The sequence below is a fragment of the Rhinopithecus roxellana genome, chromosome 14 (genome assembly GCF_007565055.1).
Source record: "Rhinopithecus roxellana isolate Shanxi Qingling chromosome 14, ASM756505v1, whole genome shotgun sequence".
Taxonomy (NCBI): domain Eukaryota; kingdom Metazoa; phylum Chordata; class Mammalia; order Primates; family Cercopithecidae; genus Rhinopithecus; species Rhinopithecus roxellana.
The window spans coordinates 108,490,885-108,516,139 of NC_044562.1; the positions used below are offsets into that span (position 1 = coordinate 108,490,885).

A 25,255-nucleotide genomic window follows, 5' to 3' on the forward strand; every position below is an offset into this window, starting at 1 on the left:
TTGTGCCACTACACTCCAACCTGGGTGACAGAGCAAGACCCCGTCTCAAAAAAATTTAAAAAATTACAACATGGAGACAGCAGAAGATTAAATAAGTGCAAGAATCCACTAACGTTTGGGAGCAAAAGAGTAATATAATAAATGCAATGATTAAGAAAAATAGACATTTTTGGAGAGTAATTTTGCAATACAGATCAAAATTTAAAGTGTACTCACCCTTTGACTTAGCAATTTTTCTCCCAGGAATTTATCCTGCAGATGTTCTCACATGTGAACAAAATGGCATTCATTCAAGGCATCCACTGTAGCATTGTTCCTACTAGCAAAAGATTAGAAACAGTCTAAATGTCCTCTGCTAAAGAACTGGCTCAGGTAATTATGGTACCTCCATGCCATGAACTTGCTCACTGTCTTCATGCATCTTACAGTTACAGCTAGGTTCTTTAGTTCCATGCTTTGATTCTAATCCTTAGGCAACTTGGCCTTGGGGCACTGCTTGTTATTGTGAGATAGAAAAAATAATGTTTTAATTCCTAGTCCATAAGAGACAGTTTAAAAAATGAACACAGAGCCACTAAAAAGATAAAGTTAGTTCTGTGTGTTCTAAGAAGGATAATTTTCCAAGATGTGTATTTCTGGGGGGGAAAAAGGATATGAGCATAACAGCATGTATAGTATGTACCATCTGTGCTTAAAAATAAATTGCATGCCTCTCAAAAAAAAAGATTAAAAAAATTTTAAATAAAAGTTGCAATGTTTATATCCACCTAGAAATATTTGTGAAAGGAAACACAGGACACGGATAACGATGGTTGCCTCTAGGAAAGGTAACCCAGGATCTGTTGCCTAGGCTGGAGTGCAGTGCTGTGATCTCAGCTCACTGCAACTTCCGCCTCCCAGGTTCAAGAGATTCTCCTGCCTCAGCCTTCCAAGTAGCTGGGATTACAGGCACGAGCCACCATGCCCGGCTAATTTTTGTATTTTTTAGTAGAGATGGGGTTTCACCATATTGGCCAGGCTGGTCTCAAACTCCTGACCTCAAGTGATCTGCTCGTCTTGGCCTCCCAAAGTGCTGGGATTACAGGCTAAGCCACTGTGCCAGGCCAGGCATACTTTTCAATGAATACTCTCTCATACCTTTTGAATTTTGTGCCATATATGTGGGTTTCTTATGAAAAAACATATATTTTAAAAGACCCAAATAACTTGGGAAGAAGAAGAAGAGAGAACTTTAGGAAGGGAAGTGAAAGCTATTTCTACCAAGTGGCTCAACTCTGAAGTATTTGAATAAATGCGTCACCCAGAGATGAGAGCCAAGAGAAAGGTAAAGAATTCCCACTCACATTTCCTCCACCATGAGGGCTCTGTATGGATTTAAAGCTAATTCAATTCTGGAATAAAGAAATGACTGAATTTTCCAAAATTAAGGAAGAAAGAAAGAAAAGGAGAGAGAGAGAGAGAGAAGAAGTAGGGGAGGGAAAGGAAAACATGCAACTGGTAGCAGCATGCAGGATGGCAGAGGAAATCTGAGGTTTCCCGGTTAGCCCAGGGAGTGAGCTGATAATTGTCTGCACTGTGTAGGAGAGATTGGCATGAGGAGGGAGAGCAAGAGTCAATGCCATCTTAAAAGGAGAAATCAAACTTGTTGACTAATTGGACATGCTTGAGGAGTAGGAATGAGCATATCGTGAGCAGGATGATTTTGCAGTGACAGCTTTCCAGGAAAAATTGCTGCATTCTCAACATCTGCATGCATCTGAGAATTACACCTGGATTCTTCATTTCCATGCCTTGATTTTAATCCTTAGGAAAGTAGGCCTTAGGGTACTACTTGTGATTCTAAAATGGAATAAGTAATGATTTAATTCCCAGCCAGTAAAGGGCAATCCAAATGACTGGCTCCACCATTTCCCTAGGGCTAGTTTGTAACCTGGGACAGAAATAAGCTGTGTGTATTAAATCAATACAATCACTCACAGGTGAAAAAAAGAAAAAAAAAGGAAGGCATTGCTTGCTTTGGTGACTTTGTATAATATGAACTATTTCTGTTACTGAACTGTTTACTTTCTTCAGATGACATAAGCCTGGCCACTTTTCTTTGATGAGCTAATACCAGCTAGGAACTTGGTACCTTGAGCAAGTGATCCAAGGTGCTATGATGCAACTTACAAGTCCCTGCCTGTCACACTGGGTGTCACAATGGCCAGGGTTGCCTAAAAGAGAAGATTGTGTAACACTTCGCAGCACTCAAGTGCTTTCTTTCTCTCTACTAGCTTCAATGGGAGCCTCTTATCCGAGCATGGGAACAGAGCATACCAGGGGAAGTGTTAGCGTGTGCCACCCAGAAGGCACTGTTGGCCACCCTCTGATCTCTTCAAGCTTGACCACACAGATAATAAAATCACTGCCTACTACAGCATTCCCGACATGAAACAGGATTACTACACAGTATATCTATGAAACACTCTGACACGTGTTTGTCGTGTTGTATTATTCAGAATTAGCAAAAGAAGTGGGGCTCTGCCTGCCTCCACAGATGCCACTGCCCTGCTTCTCCAACTGTGGCTCCTCAATTCCTGTCATTCCCTAAGGCTGTGTCCTCACCACTCTTTTCTCTGTGTGATATTCTCCATTTCCACATTTTTGCATTTCACCTCTCAGGTGATTAACTTCCAAATCCACTTCTGTAGCCTTGATTTCTCCAGGGGTTGATCTAACTACCTAGCAGACACTTCTTCTTTCTTACTTCAAAGTCAGAATTTCCAAAAATGAGCACTTTACCCCACCCCTTTCCTTCCAGTGTTTTCTCTTCCTTACTTTTCTACACTACACCGCAAGTCTATCAATCACGTAAGGTAGATTCCTAGATTAATTTTTCTTCCTCCTTCTGTCTCGCCATGAACCTCATGCTAGAGCCTTCGCCTTGGTTCAGGACCTCATCATCTCTCTATTCCTATTCTAATCACCTCCTGAACAGACTTCTCTATTTTTAGTTTCTCTTCTTTCTACTTCTCTGTCACACTGTTGCCTGAATATTCCTTCAAATGCTCCGATCCTTCTTTGCAACAGAATTTACCTTATTCCAACAAGCTGGGAATGTGCCCTAAAAATTTTCTCATGGTTTTTGTTGCCTCCTTGTAGTGTTGTTGTCATTGATGAATTTCTCTAAATTTTTCTCTTTTTTTTTGGAGACGAAGTCTCACTCTGTTCCCTAGGCTGGAGTGCAATGCAATGGCACAATCTTGGCTCAGTGCAACCTCTGCCTCCTGGGTTCAAGGGATTCTCCTGCTTCAGCCACTTAAGTAGCTGGGATTACAGCCGCACCACCATGCCCAGCTTTTTTTTTTTTTTTTTTTTTTTTGTATTTTTAATAGAGATGGGGTTTCACACATTGGTCAGTGTGGTCTTGAACTTCTGACCCCAGATGATCCACTCACCTTGGCCTCCCAAAGTGCTCGGATTACAGGCATGAGACACCATGCTTGGCCTAAACTTTTCTTAAACTTTAATATTATTAGTCTATATCACATCCTGGGTAATGAGTTCTCTAAGTTTACCATGTTTGGGGTAAAAGAGTTTCTCAATTTGTGTTAAGATTCTAGCAAAATGCTGCTTAAACTAACTTTAAAGGCTAATGTTGTTGTTGTTGTATTTTTTTTTTACAGACAAGGTCTTGCTCTGTTGCAAAGGCCGAAGTGCAGTAGCACAGTTATAGCTCACTGCAGCCAGCCTCAAACTCCCAGGCTCAAGCAACCCTCCAACCTTAGTCTCCCAAGTAGCTGGAACTACAGGTGTATACCACCACACCTGGGTAATTTATTTCTTTTATTTTTATTTTTTGTAGAGACAAGGTCTCACTATGTTGCCCAGGCTGATGTATCAAATTCCTGGCCTCAGTTGATCCTTCTGTCTCTGCCTCTCAAAGTGCTAGGATTACTGGTGTGAGTTACTACACTTGGCCCACCACATGTTGTTTAGGGACAATTTACTGACTCATATAAACACAAAATCCAGAATTTTTTCTAGTCAGGCATGGCTGCTTCTAGTGGCACAATATCATATTAGGAATATGTTTGTCTCTTTCTTCCGGACAACCCAAACTATACACTCGACCTGTTTGAACAACCCAGCAAAAAGACAGATTTTACTGAAAACTTCTGCAAGAGTTTCGGCAAGGACTTTTCATTGTCCCAGATTTAGTCACATACCCATCTCTAAAAAAGTACAATGCCAAGAGAAAATACACACCTACTATTGTGACAGAGAAATACAGAAAAAGAGGCAAGTTAGCCTAACCCAAATCTCAAAGTATTGATTATCTATAGAACAGAAGGTTTCTTGTACCAGAAGGATTTGGGTGGAGTGCTGGATGCACACGCGTGCAGGCACACACACACACACACACACACACACACACCTTGAATGCTTTTGGCTACATGTAACAAAATGCTCAACTCAAACATACTTAAACGATAGAGGTCTTTAATTTACCTAACCAAAAGTCTGCATGAAAAAAATTTCAAGATAGTGCAGAGCCTTTTTCTATTTTCCTGCGGGATCACCCTCTGTCTCCCTTCAAGTCATAGGATGGTTGGGCAGCTCCAAGCATTACACCCTCATACAAGGAGAAAGGGTAAGAGAGATCTTCCATATCATCTTTCCCAGAAACTCCTAGCTGACTATTCTTGCTCTCATTGGCAGGGATTCAGTGAAAAGCACACCTCAGATCAATTTGGAAAGAAAAATGAAATAACTGGCTTAGTGTACCACATTTGTCCCTTGGGCCAGGTAAACTAGAATGGACTTTTAGTGAAAAAATAAATAAATAAATAAACAAAAAGGCCTTTGGGTAGGCCACTAGTAATGTTTTACATGAGACTTTTTTCTTGTGTTCTGAAAATATTTTTTTTTTGAGACAGGGGCTCACTTTGTCGCCCAGACTGGAGTGCAGTGGCACGATCTTGGCTCTCTGCAGCTTTGACCTCAGGCCTCCCACTTGAGCTTTACCACTGACTGGCTGGTGAAGCCTCATTTTTATTGCCCTGCTCCCTCAGTTCCACCAGCTCATTTTTAAACTCCCTATTTATTTGCCTTTGTTTGTTAGGTTACACGTTCAAAATAAAAACTTTGAGAAGCTCTGAACTAAATAATCTATGATTCTTTAGATTTTTGAAGTTAGGATTCAAAATTAAAAACAATCTTTAAGAATCTTGGGGGCCAGGCACAGTGGCTCACCCCTGTAATCCCAACACTTTGGGAGACTGAGCAGGGAGGATTGAATGAGCTCAAGAGTTCGAGGCCAGCCTGGCTAACATAGCGAAACACCTCTCTCCTCTCTCCAAAAAATAAAATAAATTAAAAAATTAGCTGTGCATGGTGGTACACACCTGTAATCCCCGCCATGAAAGTGAGGCCTCACCAGCCAATGGCCCTGAAGCACCTCTGGAAAGGTACATCACTTCAGAATGGGATTGTAAAACCCCATTTCTCCCCCATTTCTTTCATTTTACAGAATAAACTAAAGTTAGAAAAAGTAAAATGAATTGACCTTGTTCTTCCACAGATTATTTAGGATTATAGTCTGATTCTCTAATTCCCTAATCTCTTCATATCTTTTATGTCTTTATAATTCTGTATTCGTCTTCAGATTTTGCTCTACAAAATCCACACACTAAGAAGTCCTTAAAGATAAATCTTAATGGAGAAGTCATTACCTTATTTCAGTAGACTTTTATGATCTTTCTCTAATACCAATCTATTATTCTTAATATATAATGTCCTAAACTACATGCAGCATTTGCGTTTCAATACACAGTGAGCTATTCTGTTGTAGGCTGAATTGGCAGTGCTAAGCACTCCAACACTGAACATAACACTGTATGTTCCAGTCTTGCCTCTACGAGCCTCAGCTTCCTACTTCACGGGGTTGAAGTCCATGTGTAGTGTACTTACAAAGCCTGGCACACAGTTACTGCTAAGTGTTAGCTGTTATTTTCTCATAACTTTTCCCCAAATTCTTCTTGACCAAAGATTCTGGAAATTGTTAGGAATTTCCCTCCCAGAGATAAAAAGCCAATGTTGCCTATATCCACAGCCTTTTATCTTGTATTTAGAATCATTTCCATAAATTCTTTTCTTTCACTTTATTTTTCCCCCTCCTATATCTTTTGTTGTGTCATTCACAATTTCACTTTCCTTGGAAACTAAGGGTAAAGGATCAGACTCATACTATTAGAGTTAAAAGGGGTCTTAAATGAAGGAAGGGGCAGCTTAGAGAATTCAGGTCACTTGGCTAGAATAATCAATATTTCAAGTTCCCTATGCAAATCGCATAGTTCCAGTTTACCAATTTCCAAATTAGAAGTTTGGGTCAGTGTTCCAATTTCTGTTCCCTGTTTCTTTGCCTCTATTCCCAATTTCTAACAAACCTCCATTATATATTTGTCTGAATAGGTAAAATAATAAAAGAAAACAATGGCAGAGGGCTGGAGGGAGAGTTGTTATAAATTATCTAAATGTCTGAAGATAGGTTAGGTGATTGTGTAATCCTGTGCATATATAACAAAATCTTCATTTGCCTCCTTCACCAAAGAGTTTCAGAAGAAAGAATCTCATAAAGTTCTAAAGAAGTTAGTATAATGAAAATTTTTGTAAATGTTAATGTTTTTCTAACGTTTTATGATAATTAGGTTGTTAAAAGTTTGATTGTTTTCTGTTTTGAATGCAGAAATACACGATCATTACTAGGGTAAAATTATTACCAGGGCGTAAATGTCTTCTAGTAAGCAAAAGAAACACCGCTTTACTATAAGCATTGGTGGTTCAGTGGTAGAATTCTCGCCTGCCACGCGGGAGGCCCGGGTTCGATTCCCGGCCAATGCAAGGTTTTCTTTCTGACCCGTAGTTTTTTCTGTGGGTATCACGGGTGCCTTAAAGTTCAATAAAGTCCTTTAAACGCTGGATTCATGCAAATAAAGAAATATTAATGAAAGCTAATTCTCTACTTCATTTTTACTTCGAGCAGTCAAAAAGGTGGTTTCTTTGAGCTTCGCTGATTTTTTTCTGCCCTCTTTTTATACTGTTTTTGGGCACCTAAATGCGAGCAAAATGGTTTTACAGGTAACGGGGTAAATATTCTAAAATACCAACATGAAAGGAGGAAGAAGAAAAAACTGAACACGGGCTGTTTTGGAGATGCCGGGGATTGAACCCGGGACCTCACACATGCGAAGCGCGCGCTCTACCACTGAGCTACATCCCCCAGCCGAAAGGCACATTTCTGATGTCCATACTCGTTCAGTCTGTTAGCTCTAGTTAAATTATTGTATGACGATCTTTATTTGTAAAAGTTTATACTGGTGAGTGCTTCTGAAATATGTTTCTTCTTTTCCCATACCCACCCTAAGTTGTTTCCACTGTGCATTCAGACCTCGCGCAACGAGTTGGCAACTAAACGCTCAACTGGAAGAATGAGGCCTCACTCCATGGCACTTCTGCTGGGCGTCGGGAGCCTGGGATCCGGGAGGGATATGGTGCCCTGCGCGGCCAGAGCGGCAGGACTCCCCGGTGCCCAATGCCTGAAGGAGCTGGCGCCTCCCCAGGCTTATTGCGCAGGCGCTGCAGATCCAGGAGGTCGTGAGGTGCCGGGCCTCGGGCTTTGCTGCCGGTTGGAACCCCGGTCCAGACCTCGAGTCCGGGCCCAGCGCTCGGGCCGTACCGCGAGCGTCGCCTCTGGTGCCCGTGGAGACTGGTTCATGGAACAGAAAGGTGGAGACCTTCTTTTCAAACACGAAAGCATTATGGATTTACCTGAACACTCTTCACCCCCGAAAATAAATGCACACCTCAGGAAAACCACGTGTTCACGCCAAATCCCCATACCTTACAACCAGATGACCCCTTGCAGATTAAAATGATTTGCGACTTGCTCTTCATTTTCATGAGGCTCAAACTGAAAGAAAGAATATGAATACCACCACCTTCCCTGTAGCTTAATCATATATAAACAATGATAAGACTGGGGCAGGGGACTTGCTCCAGGTAGATTTTTATTTTCTCCTTTTGATATTCACACCCTGGGCCAGTCTTAACGGATTGGTACGTGGTGGTCGTAGTGTACGCCATTGAACATCTCCTTTAATGTCCTCTGAACCCTCTCTAACCACTAATGGTACCCAAGCTCCAAGTTAAAAGACCTATCCTGAGTCCTGTTCCCTCTGATATTGCCTCTCCAGTTGACTGAGTGCTAGGTAAATCCATGTGCTGACTTGCCGTATAGAGAGATGAGGTGTGTTTGACATTTTCAGCTGCAGTTTAAGCTGATGCTACCCCAGCCTGGTGAAAACTGAGTGGTGGAAGCCTCAGACACTCCGATGGGAGCACGGGAGAGACCTGGTGTCGAGGTAGCTGGGTCACCATCACTTCCAGCTGACCTGTAAGGCTGGCCCCAACAGGTAGCACCGTGAGGGCCTAGAATTTCCACTTCCTTGAGTTGCAGAGCACTCCCAATAAATGACCACTTGGTCAGCAAGCCGAGAGCCAGAGCGGAAAACAGAGGTTTCAAAATCACTCCTGAGCAAACCACAAGTTTCACAATCAATTTCTGAATTAAAAATAAATAAACCATTGCGTTTGCTTACAGTAATTTAAACAAATAATGGCTCATAATTACATTTTGGTTTAAACTAGAACAGGACACAGGCTGATCTAATTCAAATGTAATACAGAATGTCCAAGAGGACAGTCATTGAAGAGCTCTGCTCTACCAAGCCTGAACATTTCCAAATCACCCTCTGCATTCCACCCTCAGGCACTAGAACATGAGCATCTTCAACTGATTCTGAATCAGGAAATGTGGACACAGCCATTTCTCCACCCAATGCAAATTTAAACTATACTGTTCAGTTCACTATGAGGGAAGTATGTTTGGCCTCTGGCGACTTCAACTTTGTCATCTTTTGGGGGATCCTGTTCCTCATGTTATAGTTATTTCTCCATCACCTGAGGCCTTCCATTTTTGGAACTTTTTTTCTCAGGCAATTCGGAAATTTCAGAGCCCACAGAAGATCCCTTTTAGGATGAGTTCATGTCCTTTGTAGGGACATGGATGAAGCTGGAAACCATCATTCTCAGCAAACTATCTCAAGAACAGAAAACCAAACACCGCATGTTCTCACTCGTAGGTGGGAATTGAACAACTGAACACTTGGACACAGGAAGGGGAACATCACACACCGGGGCCTGTCGTGGGGTGGGGGAGGGGGGAGGGATAGCATTGGGAGATATACCTACTGTAAATGACGAGTTAATGGGTGCAGCACACCAACATGGCACATGTATACAGATGTAACAACCTGCACGTTGTGCACATGTACCCTAGTACTTAAAGTATAATAATAATAATAATAATAATAATAATAATAATAATAAAAGGAAGATCCCTTTTAAATGTTCACTCCTCAAATTTCAAGAGTTCAGGCTATGTAGGTGCATCTGATAAAGCAAATGAGGCTGATCTCTAAAACCAACAGGGGACGTAAAGTTGATTTAGAGCTCTAAAGCCGACAGAGAATGTGAAATTGCTTTACTGGCCTACCTTAACCAAAAAGGCTCTCACTTAGTGGGTTTTGTCAGTCACTATGGCTGATGGGAGAGGTGAAGCAGGGGGTACACTTTTGGATTGGGGGCCTTTTCAGGAAAGCTTGTTGGATCCAGTTCTGCTCAAATATGTAAAGAGGATGACCAAATGATATGGTTTGGATCTGTGTCCTCACCCAAATCTCATGTCCAGTTATAATCCTCAGTGTTGGAATGGGGCCTTGTGGGAGGTGACTGGGTCACAGGGTGCTTTCTCATGAATGGTTTAGTACCATCCTCTTGGTACTGTCTTTGCGTGATAGTGAATGATTTCTCGTGAGATCTGTTTAAAAGTGTGTGGCACCTTCCCCCCGCCCCTTATTGCTGCTCTGACCATGTGAAGTGCCTGCTCCTGCTTTGCCTTTCACCATGAATATTGGTTTCCTGAGGCCCAACCCCAGAAGCTGAGCAGATGCCAGCATCATACTTCCTGTACAGCCTGCATAACCGTGAGCCAATCAAACCTCTTTTCTTTAAAAATTACCATCTCTGGCCAGGTGAGGTGGCTCATGCCTGTAATCCCAGCACTTTGGGAGACTGAGGAGGGTGGCTCACCTGAGGCCAGGAGTTCGAGGCCAGCCTGGCCAACATGGTGAAGCCCTATGTCCACTAAAAATACAAAAATTAGCAGTGTATGTTGGTGCGCGCCCATAATCCCAGCTACTGGGGAGGCTGAGGCAAGAGAATCACTTGAGCCCAGGAGGCGGAGGTTGCAGTGAGCGGGGACTGGCGCTACTGCACTCCAGCCTGGGTGACAGAGCAAGACTCTATCTCAAAAATTAAATTAAATTAAATTAAATTAAAATAAAACAACAACAAAAAATACAGTCTCTCAGGTATTTCTTTACAGCAATGCAAGAATGGCCTAACACACCAAATGTTGAAAATTATGGAATATTTAAAATGCAGTTCTATCATCTATGCTCCCCACATCTCTCTTGGTTAGAGACAGATTTCCCTATTCTCAGTCTGTGTCACACACATATCATTCACAAGGTGTGTCAACTTGATTGGATTGAAGGATGCCTAGATAGCCCGTAAAGCATTGTTTCTGGGTGTGTCTGTGAGGGTGTTGCCAGAGGAGATTAACATTTGAGTCAGTGGACTGGGAGAGGGAGACCCACTCTCAATGTGGGTGGGCACCTTCCAATTGCTTGCCAGTGCAACTAGAACAAAGCAGGTAGAAGAAGGTGGGATAAGCTGACTTGCTGAGTTTTCTGGCTTTCATCTTTCTCCCATGCTGGATTGGACTTCAGACTCCAAGTTCTTCCGCCTTTGGACTCTTGGACTTACATCAGTGGTTTGCTGGTGGCTGTCGGGTCTTCAGTCACAGACTGAAGGCTGCACTGTCGGCTTCCCTGCTTTTGAGGCTTTTGGACTTGGACTGAACTACTGCTGGCTTCTTTCTTCCTCAGCTTGCACACAGCCTATTGTAGGACTTTGCCTTGTGATTGGTGTGAGTCAATACTCCTTAATAAACTCCCTATAAATAGGATATATATATAATAGGATATATATATAGGATATAATATATACTATATATTATAAATAATAGGATATATATATATCCAATTTGTTCTGTCCTTCTGGAAAACCCTCACTAATACACAAGGATTGACCTTAAACCCCTTTTGAAGCAGGTGACTTCTACCTCTGGCACTGTTTTCACATTTCTTGCTTCAGCTCCTGCCACTTTTTGTCCAGGAGGTATTGAGCATCCTTCTCTCAGAGCTGGGTACGAGCCAAAACGTTTATTCCCAGTCCAGGTACTGGTGTTTACTCTGACTGTACATTAGATGCAATGAGGAAGGCTTTGAAAAATGCTGATGCTTGCTTGAGCCTAAACTAAGACCAATTAGATCCGGATCTCTAGGGGTGAGTCCAGGCATCAGCATCTATCTATCTATCTATCTATCTATCTATCTATCTATCTATCTATCTATCTATATAATTGACAAATATTTAATGTATTCAGGTGTTCAACATGATGATTTGGTATATGTGTTCACTGTGTAATGATTACCATAATCAAGTTAACACATCCATCACCACCCATGCTATACATTAGGTCCCAGAACTTGTTCATCTTATAACTGAAAGTTTGTACCCTTTGACCAACATTTCCCCATTTCCCCCACATCAACAGCTTTTTAAACTCTCAGGTGATTCCAATGTTTAGCTAAGGCTGAGAGCCACTGCTTGAGAACAGTTAGCATGTCCACATGAGAAACCTACTATTAAGCCAGAGGTTCTCAGCTTTGGCTGCACATTGGAGGTACCTGGCAAGCTTTAAAAAAATACTGATGCCTAGATCCCACCAGCAAATATACTTACTTAATTGGTAGCTGTTTTGAAAGGCTACCCAGGTGATTCTAATATGCAGACAAGGTACAGAACCACTGCATTTGAGCACATACTTTCTCAAATTCTTCATTGAATACATGAGCACTCTAGGCTGCCATAATTCTGAAAGTGGAAGACTTCTGCCCAGAGCTCCTTGCAGTCAGGAATTTGCACTGCTAGAGGGTGAAATAAGCTTACTCCAACTTCTCCTCTCTATTTTTTTTTTTTTTTCACATAAAATGAAACTGGTGGAGGCAGGTGTTCAAGTGCTAAAAACAAGTATTTCTTAACTTCATGCATTCTGTCTCCCCCACCCCATAATCATATTACGTGAATGAGTTCCTCAAGTAGGTTGTCCCTCATGATTTGCTGGCCATTAAAAGGCTCAAGAACAGGCTGGGCACGGTGGCTCATGCCTGTAATCCCAGGACTTTGAGAGACCAAGGTGGGCTGATCACCTGAGGTCAGGAGTTCAAGAACAGCCTCGTCAATATAACGAAACCCTGTCTCTACTAAAGATACAAACAAACAAACAAAAAGCCTGGTATGATACTCAGTGCCTGTAGTCCCAGCTACTTGGGAGGCCGAGGCAGGAGAATCACTTGAACACAGGATGCAGAGGTTGCAGTAAGCCAAGATCGTACCACTGCACTCCAGCCTAGGTGACAGAGTAAGACTCTATCTCAAAAAAAAAAAAAAAAAAAAAAAAGGTGGGAGGTGGGGGCTCAAGAAGAGACAAGGACACAGGTGGGGAGGAGAGTCATCTACACCTGGTATCAGGGAATTATTCTAGTACTTGTGGCTTGCTGGATGAAAAAGGACTGGATTGCTTTACTCATTACCTACAGGAACAAGTAGCTTTTAGAAATACATTATTTTGCTCCTCAGGGCTATAACTATTAATGATTCTTCATCACCACAGATAATTATCATTAATACCAACCCGAGGGCCGAAAAGCTACTGGTTACATTTAATTCAGAGAAAGTTAATAAACATTACTCTTTTCAGAAAGTACCCCAACGTGAAAAATTATAGTAATCATAATTTGCATTTAGAATTAGAAGTATTTATTGAGTAGTAAGTTAGAGTCTACTTGGAAAGATGCAAATTCTATAATTTAGATGCTGTTTACAAATGGATGGAAACAGAAGGAGGTACATATTTGCTATAGTTTGAGTATGTCCCCCAAAAGTTCATATGTTGGGCACTTAGTTGCCATTGTAACGGGATTAAGAGGCAAAGCCCCATCTCTACAAAAAATACAAAAATCACACAGGAGTGATGGCATGCACGTGTAGTCCCAGATACTTGGGAGGCTGAGGTAGGAGAATTCACTAAGCCTGGGAGGTCAAGGCTGCAGTGAGCCAAGATAGCACCACTGCACTTCAACCTGAGTGAAGAATGAGACCTTATCTCAAAAAAAAAAAAAAAAAGATGTCGTAAAGATTTTTCCAGATTTAGCTGATTTGCTCAACTATAGGAGTTTCTGGAGTCTAATGGTACTAGTCTATTCACAAAAGCCAAGAATAGGATATGTATTTTCTTATGGTGATCTCTGACTGAGGTCTCATTTTATCAACTAGCTATACTCCGCTAACATTAGCTATTGTATTTTATTCTGTGAATTTCTCATGGCACTAAATATTCACTGGGTTCTCAATAATCATGCTGGCTCACAATTTCATGTGGGAGATTGATTAAAAGAGTGTTTAAGGGCAAATGGGCAAAAGGAATTCTACTGTGGTGATAACGATATTCTAAAACTGGATTATGGTGATGTTTGTACAATTCAGTAAACTTACTATCACTTAATCGTACAGTTAAAATGGGTATATCACCCCGTTTCTACTAAAAATACAAAAATTAGCGTGGTGACGCACGCCTGTAATTCTAGCTACTGACAGGCTGAGGCAGGAGAATCGCCTAAACCCGGGAGGCGGAGCTTGCAGTGAGCCAAGATCGCGCCATTGCACTCCAGCCTGGGCGACGGAAAGAGACTCGGTCTTAAAAAAAAAGAAAAAAAAAAAAAAAAAAAAAAGTGCGGGAGTGGGCGGGGGGGGGGGCATTTTATGATATGTAAATGATAACAAGTAAAAAAGAGGGGATATGGAATGGAATGTGTTAACAATGGGATGGGATTGATGTGACTGAGAGGTTACTTATACAGACTGTGTAACTCTGGGGTCTCTGACCCCCAGGCCGCAGGAATCCGGCTGCACAACAGGAGGTGAGAGGCGGGCAAGCCAGCATTACTGCCTGAGCCCCGCCTCCTGTTAGAGCAGCGGCAGCATTAGACTCTCTAACAGGTTCTCTAAAAGGTATCTTATTGTCAACCGCCCATACTAAGGATCTAGGATCTAGGTTGCCGGCTCCTTATGAGAATCTAATGCCTGATAATCTGAGGTGGAACAGTCTCATCCCGAAACCATACCAGCCCCTGCCCCTGCCCGCGTCCCCACCCCCTTCGCTCCCCCAGTCCCTTCCCCCCCCCGCCCGTGGAAACATTGTCTTCCACGAAACCAATCCCTGGTGCTGAAAGGTTTGGGACCGCTGGTGTAACTGATGTGAAAAGGAAAAAGGATGAAAGACAATGGTTTCTTGTGAGTGTATACGGAAAGGAGAAAGCTGTTATAGAGATGGGGGAGCAAGTACTAAGTAAAACCCCTTAACTGTTAAAAGAGATTGCTGTGTGTAGGGTGATGAACCAAGCAGCGGCGAACACAAAGGTAAACTGCAGTACAATATGACAAACTCTGTAGTGTGGAGCTTTGCATAGAGTATTAAAGGGGGAAACAAACACTCGAAAACATTGTAACTTGCCCAAGTTCACACAGGTAGAGACGTTCAAAGCAGAAATCAAATCAAGGTTATCTCACCTTTACATTTGTACCCCAAGGCTGCATCATTAGTGTCAAGTCTGAAGAAATGCTAAGACTGTGTTAAAGGTTAAAGACTGCTACTTGTCTCCAATATCTGTTCCACCTTTTATTGTAGTAACACATTTGCTCCAAAGAATTAAAAAAAAAAAAAAAAAAAAAAAAAAAAGACATTTTTTGTTTGGTTTTGTTTTGAGAGGGAGTCTTGCTTTGTCACCCAGGCTGGAGTACAGTGGTGTGATCTCCGCTCATTGCAACCTCAACCTTCCAGGCTCAAGTGATTTTCCCACCTCATCCCCTCATCCACCCGAGTAGCTGGAACTACAAGCATGGGCCACCAAGCCTGACTTTTTTTTTTTTTTTTTTTTTTTTTTTGAGACACGATCTCGCTCTGTCGCCCAGGCTAGAGTGCAGTGGCGCTATCTCGGCTCAATGAAACCTCTGCCTCCTGGGTTCAAGCGATTCTCCTGCCTCAGCCTCCCGAATAGCTGGGATTACAAGCATGCGCCACCACGCCCGGCTAATTTTTGTATTTTTTCGGTAGAGACGGGGTTTCACCATGTTGTCCAGGCCGGTCTCCAACTACTGACCTCAAGTGATCTGCCTGCCTCGGCCTCCCAAAGTGTTGGGATTACAGGCGTGAGCCACCACGCCGGCCACATTTTTGTATTCTTTGTAGAGACGGGGTTTTGCCATGTTGCCCAGGCTGGTCTCGAACCTCTGGGCTCAAGTGATCCACCCGTCTTTGCCTCCCAAAGTGCTGAGATTATAACCCAGGCGTGAACCATTGAGCCTAGCCCACATCTCCTTCCTTAGGAACACATCCTGGAAGTTGTGAATCTTATTTCCCCTCAGGTCCCATTAGCCAGAACTTAGTCTAGTGGTTCAATCTAGCTGGAAAGTGAGGGTTGAAACTTAAAAGGAAGGCCACATCTGGGCAGGTGGTGGCAACTTGAGTGGCAGACAGCTGTGGAGCCATCATGCCAGCATTGAGCTGTCTGCATCTGGACTTTTATGAGAGAGAAATAAACTTTCTTCATTTTTAAGTCACTTGATTTGGGATCTCAATTTCCCGCAACAGAACCTAAATTCTAATTATTAAAAAGAAAAATTCCCTCTGGGACAAAAATAAACATATAGACATACGCTGCCCTTGTGACTCAAACAGAGATTTTTATGAGAAGCAGTGTTGTCAGGGTTATCACTAGTTGAGGGCTCTCTGGCTTTGAGTAACTCTCACCTTTAAAGGCTGAGAAAGAAGAGTGAATAGGTACAGCCAATGAGAAAAAAGAAAAAGCAGAAGAACAAAGTTTCAGGGATCTCAACGGGAAAAGTCTGGCACCTGAGAAGTCAGGTTAGATACCCAAGATTTAAAATGCCTATTAGATTGAGTTACATGGAGCTCATAGTTACCTTTAATAAGTTATTTTGCTACAAAATTGAATGTTAATTCTTCTAATATATGCTGTGCAATTCAGTCATTCTCTTTGGCAAGGTTTCTTGTCTTTGTTTATCTTGTCTATTTTTTGCTCTTTACCATTTCAAACCTACCTTAAGCTATTTTTTTTAAGGAAATTTATTTGGAAATTTATGAGATCCAAGAAATCCAGAAATAACAAGAGACACAAATACTTTTAAATCAAAGAAAATTTGTAAATCAGAAGGGTTCCCTTTCTTCTTTTCTGGTCCTGAAAAATAAGATATTTATTCATTTACTTAGTGAACATCTATTGAAAACCTACTGTGTGCTAGGCATTATGCTTGGGGCTGGGGATAAAAAAGTTACAAAGTTAGAGCTGTCCCTACTCTCACTATACTTAGAGTCAAGGGAGGAGGCAACCAAATATAAAGAAAGTATCAAGGGTGTGACAAGGCCTAGCATGGTAGCTCATGCCTGTAGTCCCAACATTTTGGGAGGCTGAAACAGGAATACTGCCTGAGGCCAGGAGTTTGAGACCAGCCTGGCCAACATAGTGAGATCTCATCTCTAAAAAAAAAAGTGTTGATAGAGAATATGGTAAAAGGAGTTAAGAGCTCCATGTGAGCACACAGAAAGAACACTTAATCCAGACCTAGGGGATCAGAGAAGTTTTCTGGGGAGAGTTGAAGTATGAGCAGCAGTTAGCCTATTGAGGATGAACAGGGATAAGAGGGATGAAGAGGAGCATTCTAAATAGAAGCAACAGAATATGCAATGACCCAGAAGACAAGAAGATCATAATGGCTTTAAAAAGCAAAAATAAATGTATTTTTTGTGTGTGCATGTGCTATGTTGTGGACTATGAAAAGGAAGAGATGAAGCTGGAAGGTAGACAAGGTTCAGTTTATGCAGATCCTTGTAAATATCATAAGAGCTCACAGAACTGTGAGAAACATGCTGAGCTCTATAGAGCAAAACAACATGAAATTTTATTTTTAGCAAAATCATTCTGGCTGTAGTATGTAGAATATATAAGGGGCGCCCTTATAAGGGTCTATGTTGTAGAACGTCTAAGCGGGGGCCCCAACAGGAAGCAAGGAGACCACTGGAAGCTTCCTCCTGGCATCCCATAAAGTTATGATGGATATGGGTAAGAGATGATGATGTCCAATATGGTGTCCACTAGCAACAAATATCTATTACAATGTGGCTAATTCAAACTGAAGATGTAAAATATCTCACTAATATTTTTTAGACATGATAAAATGACTATATATGTTAAAATATATATTTTATGTTATATAAAATTATGTTAAAATATAAATATACATAGTTTATATATAAAATACACATGTATATATGTAAAATATATACATGTATATATATAATATACATATTAAAATATATATATTTTATGACGTTAAAATGACTAGTCATTTTATAGTCATTTTACATGTAAATGTTATTATATACACATACACATATACATACAATAAATATATATCTATATATTTTGAGACAGAGTCTTGTTCTGTCACCCAGTTTGGGGTACAATGGCTCTGTCTTGGTTCAAGCAATTCTCCTGCCTCAGCCTCCCGAGTAGTTGGGATTACAGGCATGCACCACCATGTTCAGCTCATTTTTCTATTTTTAGTAGAGAGGGAGTTTCACTATGTTGGCCAGGCTAGTCTCAAACTCCTGACCTCAGGTGATCTGCCCGCCTCAGCCTCTTGCAGTGCTGGGATTACAGGCATGTGCCACCATGCCTGGCCTTAAATGACAATATTTTAAAAATATTTTTATTGTGGTAAAATACATATAACATAAAATTTATCATCTTAAACATTTTTAAGTGTGCAGTTCAGTGATACTAAGCACATTCGTATTGTTGTACAACCATCACCACCATCCATTTCCAGAACTCAGAACCCTTTTCATCTTGTAAAACTGAAAATCTATACCCATTGAACAATAATTTCCCATTTTCCCCTTCCTTCAGCCCCTGAAACTACCATTCTACTTTCTGTCTCTATGCATTTGACTACCCTAGGTGCCTCATGTAAGTGGAATCAACAGTATTTGTCTTTTCATGACTAGCTTATTTCATTTAGCATAATGCCCTCAAGTTTCATCCATATTGTAGCATGTAAAATGACAGTATTTTTGACATATTGAATGAAATAAAATATACTGTTAAAATTAATCTTAGTGTTTCTTTTTACTTTTTGTGGCTCCTAAAAAATTAAAAGATTTTACATAAATGTATTTCCGGTATTTTCCATTAAAAAAGAAAATGATTTACATATGTGATTCACTATATATACATATATATGTATATAATTTTTATTTTTTTGAGAAAGAGTCTTGCTCCATCATCCAGGCTGGAGTGCAGTGCCATGATCTCAGCTTACTGCAACCTCTGCCTTCTGGGTTCGAGTGATTTTCCTGCCTCAGCCTCCCAAGTAGCTGGGACTACAGGCACACGCCACCGTGCCCAGATAATTTTTATATTTTCAGTACAGATGGAAATATATATTTTTTATATCTTCAGTACAGAAAATGTTTATATTTTCACCATGTTGGCCAGGCTGGTCTCGAACTCCTGACCTCAAGTGATCCACCCACCTCGGCCTCCCAAAGTGCTGGGATTACAGGCATGAGCCACTGTGCCTGGCCCTCACATTATATTTGTATTGGACAGCACAGTTTTAGAGTCTTTGCATTAGAAAGTAGAGAAAAATGCATGAATAAAGAGATATTGAGGTGATGGATTTGATAGAACTTGTTTAACAGTTGCATATAAAGGATAAAAAAGAGGGAGGAATAAATAATGACTCCTAAGCTGCTAACTTGAGCAACTAAATAAAAGGATAACAGATTCTGGAAAGCTTGAGGCAAGAAAGGTTTTTTTTGTTTGTTTTCTTTTTATTTTAAGACAGAAGAGGATTCAGTATGCTTAAAAGAAAATATGAAGGACTCAGAGAGAGGAAGACAATAAAGATATGTGAAAAGTACTTTGTCTCCCTTAAGCAGAAGGGAGACACACCTATCTCAACGTAGAAAAAGAAAAGCAGGAGCAGATGGGTTCTGGTACACAGTTAATTTTATAGATTTCGAAATAGTAAATTGAAGACTTTCCCTGAAAAAACAAAAGGCTTCTGGCCAGGCACAGTGGCTCACGCCTTTAATCCCAACATTTTGGGAGGCCCAGACGGGTGGATCACCTGAGGTCAGGAGTTTGAGACCAGCCTGGCCAACATTGTGAAACCCCGTCCCTACTAAAACTACAAAAGTTAGTCAAATGTGGTGGTGCATATCTGTAGTCCCAGCTACTCGGGAGGCTGAGGTAAGAGAATTGCTTAAACCCAGGAGGCGGAGGTTGCAGGGAGCTGAGATTGTGCCACTGCAGTGCAGCCTGGGCAACAGAGCGAGACTCCATTTAAAAAAAAAGAAAAAAAAAAAAGCTTACTGGCCTTAAGGTCAGCTTATTGTGTTGAAAGACCTGAAGAAAGTGGACAAACTGTAAAGACTGGAAGGGTTTCCAGGCAGCATTGAGCCTCCATGAGGCTCGAGGGAGGACTGGAAGTAGACACAGAGGAAGGAGAAGATTACCAGGTTGCCTGGGCAGAGATTCTTTTAGGTGTCTGTGGAAAAAGGACAATGGTGCCAGGAAGTTTGGGAATTGACAAGAGTATGGCTTAAGAGAAGAACACAGAATCTAAGAGTTTCTTGAAAGAAGTATAGAGAAAAATGGGTTGGCCAGATGCTTGGAGAATTCCTTGAGGTCATATTAGAGAACTGTGGCCAGTGGGATATTTAGAATAAATATTTCAAAGATGGGGAAGCTCAGGCTGATGATGTGGTCCAGAGTGGATACCTAAAGTGGGATGGAGGTGAAGGTTAATAAAGATGAGATCAAGGAATTGAGAGGCCTGCAGCATTCAGAAGGACATTTAATTCACCTCACGAGAATGGAGAGATCTGAGTGGAGCAGGGAGTGAGCCAGATGCATATATCTTCAAGAAATTGAGGAAGAGGTTGGTGACAGGAGGAAAGCAGATTTACAGCACAGTAGTTATCCAGTAAATGTTAGTTTTATTTAACAGTTCACATACACATAGAGATACAATATGTCTCTCTCTCTCAATATGTATACACACACACTCACATATGCTCCTCCCTACTGACATACAAAGAATCCAGGTTTTTACACAAGCATGTCATAGAGAATTTGGGGTAAATGTGTCAAATTGTGCCTTTTCTTTTTGTGTTGCAGATAGAAAAAAAAAGATGTGCAATTTGTTACCACCATTAACAATAGAACTTCACAAATGTGCTCAAACAATAGCTTCTAAAGGTTAGGGGCAGGCCATGCTGGTACATGCTGAAAAAGCATTTTTAAAGGCAGATTTTTATAGTGAAGAGTGCTGAACTATGTGTCAGAAGAACTGGTTTCCAAACCAATTGTTCAATTATCACTTGGGTGTTTTGAGGCAAAACAGTTAACCTTGGTGAATCCATCTTCCCATCTGCAGAAGATGGGTGGTTTTTATACCTCTTACAACTCTACGAGGTCTTTGTGAAGATTCAGTAAGAAAATGTTCAGAAAATTTCTTTGCAGTCTGTTAAGTGCTCATATTAATTATTATCTGGGAAGACTCCTGACCTGGCACTAGTGAAAATTTTTTTCATCATGGTTCCTATTATTCTGGTAATATTCACATTCATAATGGAAAAAATGGGAATTAGGTCAAATTATGATTTCTGAAGGATGGTTCTTTAAAAATTGATTATTCTACACTTTTGTGGAATTTCTTTAGTTGCTTTAGGGGACATATCAAAATAAATCATCTCTTTTTTATTTCCTTAAAAGTGTGGATCATCTCATTAGAATCACCAGAGATGTTTGTTTAAAATATAGTTGCCTGTACCCAGTGACTACAGATTCTGTCCTTTGACCTGAAACTCAAGAACCTGTATTTTAAACAAGCATCCTAGTTGACTAAACACACTAAAATTTTTTTTATAACAACGTTGTTGAGATAGAATTCACATACTATGCAATTCACTCATTTAAAGTATAAAATTCAGTGGTTTTTAGTATACCCACAAAGTTCTGTAACCATCACCATAATATTTGAGATCTACTGGTTTAGTAAAAGTTTTATGGAGGCTGAGGTTGCTCTGTGATCACTGCATAAAGAATTTCCTACCTCAACCCCAAGTATAAATGTAGATAGAAGACAGAATCTTGCAAGCCATACAACTCGTCTGTTTCCTAAGCACTGGTGGCCTTTTTCTAAACAAATTTTCTTCATTTTACAAAAGGGTTAGGAAGTACTGTAGAGAGAATATAAGTGCCACATGGCCAGAAGAGTGTGAGATCTTCTTCTTCCCTAAAAATCTGGCAAGCCTTACCCTTCTCTTGCCAGCTGATGGATCAGAAAGAGTTTGTAAAAGGAAAGAATCATGATTAGCCTCATGTTCCTTTGCTCCTTCTAAGGCCTATTTTTTAATCTAAAGGTCTTTTTCTCCTCTTAAGTATTCAGGATCAATGCAATTTCATAGTAGCTTTGGACAGAGCATGTCTTTTGACAGCTTACTGACATTTTAGTTTGTCAGCTTCCGGAAATCCATTGTTGACTCAAGTTCCACCTCTGTTTAATTAGAGGGGGAACACTTTTAAACAAAAACACTTATTTTTTTTCCCCCACAAATGGTAAGATGTGAGACAGAAACAGCCAAAGCTTTAGAAAGAGTCACAACTATTTAGGTTGATGTTTTAGATATTTTACAAAGTGCTTTTCTTACTTTTATGGGGAGAAAAATGTTTTGGAAAGAGCATGTTGTTGAGACAAGTTTCTTTTCTGGTTTTTTATTTTATAGGGATGAAGTTTCACTATGCTGCCCAGGCTGGTCTTGAACTCCTGGGCTCAAGTGCTCCTCCCAAACTGGTGAGATTACAGGAGTGAGCCACTATACCCAGCCCTTTTCTAGTTTTCAAAGAGAGGGTTTCTTATTTGTTTACAGTGTGGTAAATTTCTCAAGCACTGTATTCATTTGTGACTATAATTCTATAAGTATATATATTAGTATTGTGGTTGTGTCTGATACACACACACACACACCCACACCCCTCTAAGCTCCCCTTCTATTGGAACTAATAGCCAATCTAGAAAATATCAACACCATCTGAGTTTGATTACAAGGGAGGGTTAAAAAAAAAGTTCCATAAACTCTTACAGACAGTATAGACCACTCCTTCCTTTCTACAGATAAGAAAACTATAGCCCAGAGAGGTTTGATAACCTTAAAACAGAACACGCTTTCCTACCGACTTAGAGTACATGGTCACACCTTTAGACAACATTATCTTTCATCAAAATTAAGTACTGAATGTAATACGATATTCAGGGCGAGACACTAAAGCTACAACAAAGTTACTCCTTTGTTAATAGATAGGGATTATATTTTCAAGACCATAACATTAAATGAAAGCAGAGTGCAATTTATATTTTAAAACTGGTTCTTTTCCATGATGCAAAAATAAAAGTAGAGTATAAGTTATGTTTTAAAGTTGGTTATTTTCCCTGCTGTATAAAAAGATTGTCAATTCAGTATACAGCTCAAACTATCTGTTAATGGTTTCCAAATTCCAGAGAGCTGTCTGACATTGTTCAAACTGCTGGTAATATCACCACATACAGATCCTATGCTGGTTTAAAGCACATGCCCCTACAACATTACCCCTGTTTACATGTCTTGAAGCAGCCCCTAGTTCCAGGAAATACTTTGTCATCATGCACTTGACAATTTTTGGTTGCCATCAACCACGTCACAAACTTAACACTCAGCTTTCCCAGTCAGTCTTTCCAGGGACCCAACTCACCTCTTTCTGTTTGGGTTTCCATGCTGACATTTAGAAAAACAACAGTCACTCGACTCATAAAGCCCTTTCTCTATGTTCCATACTAATTTTAATATTGACTTTCTCCTAAAAGCTCCAAAATATTTTAAGGAATTTTTTCCATTTTTACAAGATTGAGCTTCCAAGCTTGTATTTTTTAAGTGCTTCCAATTTTTTTCTTAACATATGTTGCACGAAGTCTGTCCTATTAACAGAACCTACTCCTTTTCCAAATAGTATGAAAATCCAAAGATTTAGCCTTTCAGAGAGCATTTCTAGGTTGTACAATTAATTTGAGCTTTGTGTTTAGCTCAAATGATTTTGTTTAGATTAGGTTCTCCCATGTCTCTTATCTATAATTATCAAAGATTTTGAATTCAAATCCATTTCTGGAACACCCAATTTAGTGTGTATCTGGGTGGTGACACATTTCTTTGTACTCATGAGGACAGTAAAAGATTTTTTTAAAAATGAACACAGCAGTATAACATTTGATTCTTGCATTTTTTTTAGCAGTTCTCTTTTGCTTCCCCCTCCCAGTCAGGAAACTCTATTTAAAATCATAGGATTTGATAAATGTGTGTGTAACTACTGTATGTAATTAAGCACTTCGATGCTGGAATCAGACTGCCCGGGATTGGATCTTGGTTCTGCTACTTCCTACCTATGCAACCTTGAGAAAGTTATTTTTTTCTTTGTGCCTCAGTTTTTAAATAGAAATAACAAAAGGTAAGTGGAGATTGAGTAGTAAATACATACAAATCACTTAGAATAATAGTGCCTGATACATAGAAATAACAAATATTAATTATTTCTAAACTGCATTAAACAGACTATATAAGATCAGTTACCAGGAATATATACATATCATAGAGCTTAGAAGCTTACATGAGATCCCCAGGATATATAGGTAGGATAATTTTGAAGGAATCTGAGATAAGTGCCTTTTTTTTTCTTTATTGCCTTGAATTTTCACTATATTTTATTGTTGTATTTATTTGTTGATCTGAAGAATTTTACTTCTTGTCTTGAATTTCAATTTGCATCATAAAGAAATAATTCTACAATAGGAGGTATTTAAAGATTCTTCTGTGGCTGATATTTGTGATGTTATATAGTTTTGATATTCATGTCATGATGGTTTTGGGACTTGAATGAAAACTTTTCTGAATGATTTTGACTAATCTGAGCCATCATGATCCTGAAATTCTATCAGACAAAAGTACCAGAAAATACTGGAGTAGTTTGCCAGTGAACAATGTGAGAGAGGGCAAGAGTATTGTTTCTACTCACCATTAAGACCATTCATCAACTCTAACCAGGTCTGTCACAGACAAGTGGCAAGGCCAGAAGCTGAAACATACATCCAGAGTGAAACTCAAGATGATTAATTTTTGACTTACCTTTTTTTGGTGAGGTAAAGAAATTACATTTTACTGGCCATGACCCAGCAATAATAACAGGAGAAGTTTCTGCTTACGAGTGCACTTGACAGTTGTTGAAATATTTAACTTACTGACAAGATTTTACCTGTTCATTAAAGGAATGGTCAGGAAGCATAATTTAAAAATTCTCCATTGGAGAATGAAGATTAAATAGATTTAATTTAAGTGGGAGTAAACTGTAGTGCAATTTACTATACAGATATATATATATGCCCCGAGGCTATGGAGATAATAATGATGTCCCTAAAAATTTCAGATCCTATTTCGGTCAGTACTGAGACTCCCTTGGACTATATATGAGACCAAATTCCTTATGTTCTGTGCAAAAATTTAGCAATGAATTGTTTGCTGTGTTATGTTGCTCCCCAGCCCTGCCATCTAGGCAAATCTCTTCCTGGGCAGGTTTCAGGACTTGCATTCCTTTCTCATCTCCTGCAACATTTTCACTGTGTTCACTGTTGATTCAACTGCACTACAGGTTCACAACAGGGATCTTCTCCCTGACCTCAAACTCTCAAGATTTTGTCAAATAATGCTGTTGACAGTACCATTCCTCAATTAATCTGCATGGGTGCTGTGGCCAACAGGTCTCCCAAGGACAAATATCCTGTGTATGTTCAATTCCAA

General features: G+C 40.2%; 1 protein-coding gene and 2 non-coding genes across 3 annotated transcripts in view; 2 read left to right on the plus strand and 1 right to left on the minus strand.

Moving 5' to 3' along the window:
• Nucleotides 1-6,811: 6,811 nt before the first annotated feature.
• On the plus strand, nucleotides 6,812-6,882 carry TRNAG-GCC. Its single transcript has one exon. It is a non-coding gene; the product is annotated as a tRNA-Gly (tRNA).
• A 307-nt stretch (nucleotides 6,883-7,189) lies between these two features.
• Nucleotides 7,190-7,261, minus strand: TRNAA-CGC. Its single transcript has one exon. It is a non-coding gene; the product is annotated as a tRNA-Ala (tRNA).
• Nucleotides 7,262-14,679: 7,418 nt separating this feature from the next.
• Nucleotides 14,680-25,255, plus strand: part of LOC115893171 (collagen alpha-1(III) chain-like) — a 54,038-nt gene continuing 43,462 nt past the window's right edge. Inside the window, exon 1 of the mRNA XM_030916124.1 lies at nucleotides 14,680-14,706. Coding sequence (XP_030771984.1) covers nucleotides 14,680-14,706 — 27 coding nt within the window. The remainder of the gene's footprint in view (nucleotides 14,707-25,255) is intronic.